Source organism: Sylvia atricapilla, chromosome 14 (genome assembly GCF_009819655.1).
Source record: "Sylvia atricapilla isolate bSylAtr1 chromosome 14, bSylAtr1.pri, whole genome shotgun sequence".
Lineage (NCBI taxonomy): Eukaryota > Metazoa > Chordata > Aves > Passeriformes > Sylviidae > Sylvia > Sylvia atricapilla.
In genome coordinates this window covers 9255912-9265977 of record NC_089153.1, presented here as the reverse complement: position 1 = coordinate 9265977, position 10066 = coordinate 9255912, and the positions used below count along the sequence as shown (strand labels likewise).

Genomic DNA, 10066 nt, shown 5'->3' with positions numbered 1-10066 from the left:
GCCCCGCGCCGGCGCCCCCCGGCGGGCGGAGGGCGCAGCGCCGCCCCGGGCACACCGGCGGCCGGCGGGAACCGAGCCCGGCCCCACGCAGCGCCAAGGAAGCGGGTAACAAACAGGCTTTTAATAGAAAACAATCGCTCTGGCAATAAACGTTAAATAGGAATATGTACACCAACAGAGGGAAGGTAAAAACGGAATAAAAGAGGTTGGTTTCTTGGTCAAAGGTCGTTTCTTGATCGCCATTTCTTCATCGAGATTTCTTAATTAAGCGCAAGCCCCCTCCTGGTGCTCTTTCCATGCATGAGTATTTACCTGATTAAAGTTTTTATCGTGAAGATTAAAAATCCACTGCTTTTTGCACGTATTGGTATAGGGATTTTCCCAAAGTATTATATTACATTTGGGCATATAAATAGAGAATCAGAACATGTAATGTTTTAGCAAACTCATTATTTACACAGCTCAACCTTAAATTACTGTAATTTCAATTTTCTGAAATTACTATCTAATATAAATAAATTTAAAGCCGCTGAATTAATATCTGTGCTAATAGACCTAAGTGAGAATTTTCTGCAGCCCAGCCCTGGACATCTGTAATATAATACTCACTGCAACATAACCAGTTAAAAAAATCCATGAAAATGGTCAAATCAAAACATAAGGTTCTTGTATTCAGAGCACAAGCATGTATCTAAATTAAAAGTCAGAAATGTATCACGAAAATTACAGAAGGAAGCTTTAACAGAAAATAATCAGCTGAAAGTTGGGCCATTTAGAGAGATACAATCAAACACATCTGCTCCCTAAAAAAAATCTCTGCAGGCAAATACCAAGTTAAATATGTGGTTTACCATGCTAAAAATGTGCATCAGCCTATACTACCTGAAAGTCCAGATCTTAAACACAAAACTACAAGCTGAAAACACTACCAAATGTAGCTTCAATTGAGATTTTCAGAGATTATCAGCATTTAAATTGGCTATTTGGAATGACCCTTCCTCTCACTGTGCAAAATTCCTAAGAGATGTAAAACAAAACGGTTTCCCTTGTAAGTTTTACAAACACTAGAGCAAAGACTTGACTGCAGCTGGGGTGCCAATATATAAAACTTCTCAATGAGATGAACTGTTAATATAAAAAAGGGTATCAGAAAGCACAGGTGTGAGCTGCACAAGGATTAAGTTGCTGGAAACTCACAAACAGATGTGATTAGTTCTCTCTCTTCTTACTTTTTGATTAATGACCTTTATAAGCACCAGGACCTCCTTCTTGTTGGTTTTGCTTAGCTCTTTTCCCAAATAATCATCAAATTAATTTAATTACAATCACAAGTAATGTATAGCAAGCCAAGGATAAGGACAACGAAGTGGCAAGTTTCACCAACATTCTCCAGAAGCAGCTACTTGGTTCAACATTCTGAACTTGAACATTTGATGAGAATACAGGGATTTCTTTTCTTTAGAGCTTTCTTTAAAAAATGGAAACACCAAAAAATGAGCAGATCTTGTTAGTTATAGTCATACAGGATATACACATATATAAGGTTCTGCTGAAGGGAAATCTCTTCTTGTTCTCACTGAAAAGAACAACGGCAGCTTTGTAAATGTTTATGAAGGAGGCTGAGAAGGGCATCATCTAACTAAAGCAAATAAATCATCCACTGACACTTGCATCCTAACCTTCACATTTGTAATACACAGACACAGCATTTAAATAAACTGAACCAACACAACTTGGCAGTCAGGGACCCTGCTCTCCCTTTCCCAAAATTACTGGATTTAAGGCCCCTTTCAAGCATTCCAGCAGGTGAGAAATTTAATGAAGGTTTAGACCTGCCTGCACAGTCAGATGTTAAAGGAACATAGTCCAGAAAGCTTTAGTGTAGCTACTGTGTGAAATTCTACAGCCATCATGGTACTTCAGAGCCAAAAACCAAAGTAAGTTCATGGCAAAAGATAAAAGTAAAGAAATAGACACAAAGGTCTGTGAAAACATCTCCCATTTTGCTGTAGGTGTCCATGGAGCGGCTGATCACTTCTGCAGGGATTCCAGATAGGAGAAGAGCAGCAGTCAATACCGTCGTTTTCACCTTCTTCTCACACTAAAAAGGGAAAGAAAAACCAGTATCACGTTACTTCTTCTAATCCAATTCTGCTTTACATGTCACCAATGCTGTGCCAATTTTACACGTTCAAATTCTTTGGTAGAAGTAGCAGGTCTGGACTGATTCTGCACAAAATCAGCAGTTATCAGTCACAGCAGTTATCCCAGATACAGATTCCTGCTGTGATGGATCCACCAGAGCCCAGTGAGATGCAGATTAACAGCAGATAAAATTCATCCCGGATATTCTGCCTCCTTCACACTACTGCTCCAGCAGGCTGAGACATGAGGCTGGAAAGCTGCTCCTGCATGAGTGGGAACATTCCCAGACAAGGGAAATTTGGACATAAGGAGCCAAGCCTGGCATCTCCACTCTAAGATTTGGATTAGTCTCATCACACTATTCAGGAGAGAACAGAATCCCAGATTGGTTTGAGTTGAAAAGGGCCTTAATGCTCATCTTGTTCCAACCCCCTGCTATGGGCAGAGACACCCTCCACTAGACCAAGTTGCTCAAAACCCCATAAATACTGTGAATTTTTTTAACACAAGAAGTATTTACAGTTGAAAACCAATTGTTTCTGTTTTAGAGAAACTTTATTTAGCACTTTTATCCTCTGAACTCAGAAATGCTCCAAAACATTTTGAAAGCTGTTCCATCCTGATGATGAGGAATCCCAAGAATGCCAGTCTGACAGGAAGGAAAAGTGGCTGAAAATTCTAATAATTTGATGATACTTGCTGGATATTTTAATTAACTCCAATCTAAATTGAGCTTTCAAGAATATTTCTGATTTTCATGGGAGAAAAATGAAGGTTAACAAAGGGATTGACCTTACCCAAGGTCTAACTGCAGTAAAAGCGAGTTGTGGAAAGGAACCACCTCTTTGAATTCTGAAATTGGAAAGCTGATTTTAAGTAGATCAGAAACAAGATCAAGATGATGTAGCAGACGAGCTGGTGCAAATCTAAGGCTAATTTTACTATTTTGTGTTGTGACACATCAGCTTAGAATGACTATTATGATATGATTAGTTTTAACTACAAAACAACTGATTTATTCTGATTTTCTACAAGTAATCTCCTATTCCTTTTAAAATGCAAATTTCTCCTTTTAACTATGGATTGAACATCATTCAGTCCCACTCTGCACCACAGAGCTGACAAAAATCATCAACCTAACAAACGCTTCAGCACAATTACCTGTTGTAAATATATAAAGCAAGTGGTATAGCAAATCTTACTAATAAGCAGCAAATTTCACACACAAAAAATGTCTCATTTCAAGTTGCTTTCCAAACCAATATCAGCAGTGGAATGCAGAGCCCTTAAAACTCAACGTTCTGCCTCATTTTTTAGCAAACACTCTCCCAAATTTTATCCAGATATTACATGCAAACCAGCTACTTAGCAAAGCAAATAATAACCAGACAAGAGCATGGTCTAGAAGAAAAGCAAGTTTCCTGAAGACATGAAAGAACTACCTGGATTTCCTGGTCAGATGCTTTTAATTAGGCTACAGCTACACAAGCTGCTAGTCCATGTTTTCACTGCAACTTTAAAAAAGATCCTGGACTAAATCCGGAAAGATTAAAAACTAGTATCAACTATCAGCACTGGCCATTCAACTCCACAGTTTAAAACAAGGGAAGAACACTTCAAATGCATTGGTCCTAAAACAATACAATCAAAACACAAGTTTAAATTGAAAACACTTCAAATTAATCTAGTTTTTTTAAAAAATTACCTTTGGAAAGTACTTGGACAGTCCCATGTAAGCAAGTTGTAGAGTAAGAAATGGTGCAAATATTGACTGAAGGAACAGAAAAGAATATATAAAAATTAACTTGGTCAGAATAGCTAAGAAACACAAAGATTTAATGCTTCCTAAGTCATAAAATAAAATTAGTAGATAAAAATTAATTTATGGAACAGAGCAATGTTGTTCTTGAACACTACAAATCTAAGTAGACAAGTTACATGTCAAAAATAAGGTTCTGCCCTGTATTCTTTAAGCCTAAAGATCTGAAATGGCAGAAGAGAGCAGCAGAGTGTAAATCTGAGCCCAGTGTGTAAAACTAAACCCAGAGATCCGGGAGCTGCATGGCTTACCCACCTCACACCTCTGTTGTTCTGGAAGGCACAGGGAATACCAAGAAACTATTTTTCCCAGGCTGATAAATGAGTAGGACCTACTAATCTTGGTACAACTATTATTCTTAGAATCACAGAATGGTTTGGGTTGAAAGTGACCTAAAAAGCCACCTCATTGCAAGCCCATTCCATGGGCAGGGATACTTTCCACAAGATCAGGTTGCTTCAAGCTCCATCCAACCTGGTCTCGGACACTTCTACAGATGGGAACACTATTCTTACTCTATTATTCTTTTGTAGACCCCAATATAGAGGCACAGCTGACTCTCATGCTCACCAAGATGGGAATAAACTTGCAGGAGACTTAAGCTGCAATAACTATTCCAGTGCATCTGCTCCTGAAACACAAGAGACCAAACGTGCTGCTCTCAGTGGTTACACAGTGGCTGTGTTGGTAGCAGATTAACTTCATACAATTCAGCAACTTTTTAGGTTTTATACAATTTTTGGAAATGTAATGAGTGCCTGAAGTCCCCAACTTGGTCATTACCAATAGACTTCAGCCCCACATATTTCCCAAAAATTTGCAGCAACCAGCAAAGCCCAGCAGGACTGTGTCCCTGAACTCACCAGGTACTTGCACACAAAAGCCCTGACCCCGATGGCGAGTAGAGCACATCCCACCAATCTGAAAATGCGGAAAGAGTCAAACTCCTCCGCCGCATTCCCGTTCTCTTGGCTCGGCTTCTCACTCATCAGCTGGTTCCTCAGCTTCAGAGCTTCATCAAACCTGGACAGGTACTGCTCCAGGCCGTGCCTGGGTGGCCGTGGTGCAGTCTCAGAGGGCAGCTCTCCCCTGTGACGGTGACGGAGCTCGCCTGTCCCCTCGGTGACCAGCTCTGGGCCTTTACCGAACAAGTCCTTGTCCCCTCTGAGCTCTGCCACGCTGCCGGCGTGGTCAGTCGAGCCTGTCACGTTACACACAGAATCACCAAGCACAATCCGCTTAGAAACTGAAGGAATGGGAAGGGAGTTTGATTTATCTTGCTCGTGCTGAAGCTTTGATTCTGTGTGACTTTCATCGCCTACAGAAGAAAAATAAAAACACAGAGTTATGCACGCCGGGTGCATGGAACATTTCAACTCTACTGGATCAGGATCCTGGGTCTCTGCTTCCCAAGAGAAAAGACAGATTTATCATTAAAGAGGGCACTCTTCACAGAGCAGACACAAGACTGTGCAATAAAGCTGTGCAATGCAGGTCAGAAGTTGAAGCTGTCAGTCTGCAATGGAGAAATTGAAACATTGAACTTCCTTAAGCAACAGCACTACATGCATAAGCAGAAAGATCCAAATGCGTGGATTGATGTTAAAAAAAAAAAAAAAAAAAAAAAAAGATTTGCAGAAATCTGAATCAACCAGAAGAGCACTAATACTTGACAAATAAGCAGACAATAGAAGTTCACCTTAGCTTTCTGTCTACTGTCAGAGGTAGGGCAGTGTTAACTGCTCTTTATCAAACCGAAGACCCATCTTACAGAGAGAGAAGTGATGGCAGAAAACAGAAGCCAAATCAAAAATGCGTCTGATCCTACCAGAGAGCAAGAACTAACACTTCAGGAGTACTTTTCAGTGTTACATCCGACTGAGTCATGGTTTATGGGCCTCCTTGGAAACCCAAACCTGAGAACTCTTTCCTGACAAGACAGCCCATTTGAAGAACGTAGAGATTTAACTGAGCTACCCAGGATACGGTTTTGCAAGAAAATTCCGCATACCAACCAGAAACATCCGTGTCACTACCCAAATGTGATATAACTTTGCTATAAAAAGCCAGCTATGAAAACCAGCAACTACTGACTGAAAACATGGGGGAGGTTCATCGCTTCTTCAACTAAAAACAGCTACTGGCAGTGAAATGACAGCTTGTATGCTCGCTATCTAGAGACCGTGCCCGGCCCAAGTCCCGACCTTCTGACGGCACAGGGATTCTATGGGCGGGTCCCTGGCGGAGCAGGGCAGGTCGTGCTGCCTGAAGCATCCCTAGGAACGAAGGCGGCACTGCGGGACCGGGGAACCAGCCGCTCCTGCTCACCAGGGGACCGCGGGCAGCGGGCACGGCCGGAGAGGCCGAGGCGTCACCGCATCCCCGGAGCCCTCACACAGCCCCGCCGCACCCGTTCCGGGGCTCACCCTTGCCCGCCGCGGGCCGGTGGAAGCCCATGATGCGGTTGATCCGCTCCTCCGAGTTCATGAGCAGCTTCCTGCGGCGCAGCTCTGCGCGGCGCTGGGACGCCGAGAGCCCCGCGGGGGGCCCCGGCGGGGAGGGCGCCGCTCCCGCGCCGCCGTCCGCCATCCCCGGCACCGCAGGCCCGGCACCACGGGCCCGCCCCGCCCAGCGCGCAGGCGCCGGCACCGCCCGCCTCCCGCCGCCGAAGCGGGCGCCGCCATTTTGCTTAGGGGCAGGAGGACGGACCTCTCTGACAGCGCGGCGCCCATACTCAAGATGGCCGCCCCGGCCTCGGAAGTGACGTCACGGGGCGAGGCGGAACGGCGTGAGGCCGGGAAGGGGCCGTGGTGGCCTGAGGGCGGCCGGGGGACGGTGACACTCCGAGCCAGGCCGGGGGCTGTCCCCGCCACACACAGAACAGCCTCGGACCCTGCCGCTGCACCGCTGCGGGACTGACGGTGCACACTGAGAAAACACCAAGAGACAAGCACCTCTTGGACGCCAAAACTACCGGCATTAGAGAACAGGGAGCGTGGTGACTTCTTTCCACTAAGATACAATTGGCGTAATATTCATCTTTACGTACACTAGAAGTCCGTTACACCTCTCCTCGTGTGCCAGGTGATGAAACTGCCACACTACCCTTCCCTTACCTGCAGAGCCCCATACGCTCAGCCACAAACACAACGGGGTTGTGGAGCTCAGCAGCAGCAGCACAGTGTCATAGGTATTGGGGAAAAAACCCCAGAGCTGACAAGTCCAATTAATATTTCTACAATACTGAATGAGAGAATTCTGTATTTAAAACCAGTTAAATACAGAAGTCAGACTACTAAGGTCATGCATTAACTAGTCTGTAATGGGCCAGAGGCAGCAGTGACAACATCTCAAAATAATCTGCAAGCATTAAGATGGAATGGCTTTTACAAAAAAGCTGCTGGAATAATGGGATGTTAAATGAAGATACAGGATTACCTAAAATAAAATTGATCACCATCTTGGAATGCTGCTGAAGGCTAAATTCCAACCATCACTGTCAGCTGCCTCCTGTGACCAACATGGTATTTATCTCAACTGATTAAATACATTATTCTACTTTTATTTAGAAGAAAGGAGTGATGGACTGGCATGAGTTCTTTCAATTAATTTTATTGAGTAGCCAAATCTGATAAATTAGCACAGATAAAATAAGCATTTGCATGTGTTATAAATGACTTTTTACAGGAATAAAACAGTGAAAATTACAAACTGTAAAAAGGAGGACAAGTAAATCCTGTCTCAAATTCAGAAGGGGGAAGATTTATAACTTCATACTGAAGATCAAATCTTTGAGTTCAGAGAACAAAGATTTAATATTACAATATTATACACTACTTTACAAAATTAAATTTACTATAAGGATTACATCCATAATAGTAAACAGAACCTTAAAATCACATTTAATGGTCCCTTAACTTAACAGCCATTCTGCATGTTTGATTAAATTCTGTTAAGAAATTAATTCTAAATAAAAGTGAATCATTCTAGTTATTGCAACACAGTCTATGTGGACTTAGACTCAAATATATTAATTTAAAAACAATAATGAAAGCAAAGTAAAATGGATGGTAACAATGTTGGCTGAACACTAATGTGTCAAATACAGAAATAGTTTTAAAAAAAAGTGTTCAACTACAAAGAGAGACACCACTCTACCACACATTTACAGTGGCAGAGTTGTCATGCTGAGATCTAAGTACCAGAGCCACTCCTACTTTTGCAGTCCATCTTCAGTGTCCTCCTTTTTCAATTGTATGTAAAAATGCAATCACAGGTAGTGTGTGTGTTCATGTTCCCTGTACTGCCATTACAGCAGTACAAGTGAACCAGCAGGCTTTCCCCACTGCCAGGGAATAAACTAACAAAGTTCAATACAGAACTTCTTCCAAAGTGAAGAAAACTCCAAGAGGGTTCATCTGACTCATTTATCACGTTTTTGCTCTGTAAAACTTAGGGACTCAAATTCAAACTTGTTAACTGCCACGAAGACTGACATCTTGAGCCATTAGTCTGGTGTACATAAAGCAACGAGGCCATCTCCAGTATTTATGTTTCTTTAAAAAGGGAATATAGTAGCAAAATACGATCATAGTAAGAAACAGACTTTGGGTGGGCTATTTGATGCAAGGATGGTTTTCAATTCAACATCTGAGTGATAACATACCCAAACCCACAAGGTTTAGGGCAGAACCTATGCAAGTGCAGAGGTTCCAGTTATGATTTAAATGAAGAGACCCCTTCCCCCCTCCCTGGGAAAAACATAAATCAGTCTGTCGAAACTTAAAAGAAAGACACCTCTTCACTATGACTAGAAACTGTGCAATTCTCTGAAAAGCAGTTCAAGTAAATATATTCCTGTTTGCTACAGAGGCAGCAGACAGGGAAGCTTAAATTGGTTCTATAATAATCTTTTCATGCTGTTTTAGCCATTGTTCTGAACTTTAGCTTCTTGTGCTCAACAAGAACAATTTCTCCCAAGGGACTCCCCTAAAGTAAGGCAACTCCTGACAATCACGATCAGCTACAGCCTGAAATGGGAGCAAGTGTTTACCCAAATGTTGACCCTAAGCACAGTACGTTTGACCACTCACAAGTGTTTTACCTTTTCAAGTTACTTGGCCCAGAAAGTAGGTTCTGCAAGACCTTTCAGTTTACCAGTATTAAATAAAAAAGCAAACCAAGATTTTTCCATATGCAACACTTCCATGGGCATTGGAATACAGTAAGTTAAATACTCTTTACATTGCTAGCCATCAATGATAGCTTTATCTTGAAAATGGAAGAATTATCAATACACTTCCATATAATTATTTTAAATTTTTTGTATATTAATTTTTACTTCAAGTCCGATGTCAGCTTTGATCTGTATCTCTGGCAGGATCTGAGAGTATATTTAAAGCTTTTATTTGGTGCACACTGGCCTTGGACCTGGGCTCATTACACAGCTGCAGCAAAAAACCTTTTTGAAAACTTCAGGCATGTCTGCAACTATATACAAATCTTCAAATGCAATATAATAATTTCGTTCTTGGAAAAATAATTTACAATTTTAATGTCAGAATATTCAGTGTGGCAGACCAACAATTGGTCTGAAGTGCTGCCAACAAACTTGCTTCAGATACACACCAAATCTGAGGGGTCCAACATTCACTTAATGTAAACAAGAGCCAAGTCTACTGAACATAAACCAAACAAAATCTGAGAAAACCCTCTCAAACCATTCATAAATTGAAATTAGAACTATTCCTTTTACCAAAGAAAAGCAAAGCTTACCATCTACCTAAGTCTACTTTTGCTGCTAACTCAACCAATGACTTTTTAAAATCTGTCTCATGTAGGGCCCACTCTTCCCCACTGTTTTTAAAATTAGAATAACGACTTATTAAAAGCTTCAACAAATTCAGCCACCTTATCCAGGTTAAGCTTACCTTTAGTCCTATTAGCCATAATCCAATCCAAGCACTGGATTCTACACTTCGTAAGCATTTGTTCATTTCACAATGAACACTTCTTTCATTGCTACTTAAAGCATTAAGTTGAACATTGAGATGCTCTGTCTGTAATCACTGGATGCACTTAGAAAGAATTTCCCTGCAAATC

The 10066-nt window shown here is 41.8% G+C and overlaps 1 protein-coding gene across 4 annotated transcripts; it reads right to left on the bottom strand.

Annotated features, from left to right (window-relative positions):
* Nucleotides 1-101: 101 nt before the first annotated feature.
* Nucleotides 102-10001, bottom strand: CAMLG (calcium modulating ligand). 4 transcript variants are annotated; one of them, XM_066329037.1, is made up of 5 exons: nucleotides 6391-6587; nucleotides 4828-5282; nucleotides 4535-4595; nucleotides 3851-3916; nucleotides 1983-2101 (listed from the first exon to the last, which is right to left on the bottom strand). In XM_066329037.1, exons 1-5 carry the CDS (start codon nucleotides 6551-6553, stop codon nucleotides 2097-2099), a joined length of 750 nt encoding a protein of 249 aa, XP_066185134.1. In that variant the 5' UTR covers nucleotides 6554-6587; the 3' UTR covers nucleotides 1983-2096. The 4 variants fall into 4 exon arrangements, with proteins under 4 accessions (XP_066185133.1, XP_066185130.1, XP_066185131.1 ...); XM_066329036.1 differs by lacking the exons at nucleotides 4535-4595; nucleotides 6391-6587 and adding an exon at nucleotides 9895-10001 and having other exon boundaries at nucleotides 102-2101; XM_066329033.1 differs by lacking the exon at nucleotides 4535-4595 and having other exon boundaries at nucleotides 102-2101.
* Nucleotides 10002-10066: the final 65 nt, after the last annotated feature.

Bases quoted from the DNA above. Each gene is read 5' to 3' on its own strand.
- CAMLG (XM_066329033.1), bottom strand. From the start codon at position 6,553: ATGGCGGACGGCGGCGCGGGAGCGGCGCCCTCCCCGCCGGGGCCCCCC. The intron at 5,283-6,390 runs GTGAGCCCCGGA...TTTCTTCTGTAG, and splicing joins CCGGCCCGCGGCGGGCAAGG to GCGATGAAAGTCACACAGAA. The intron at 2,102-3,850 runs GTAATTTTTTAA...TTCCCTTTTTAG, and splicing joins TGTCCAAGTACTTTCCAAAG to TGTGAGAAGAAGGTGAAAAC.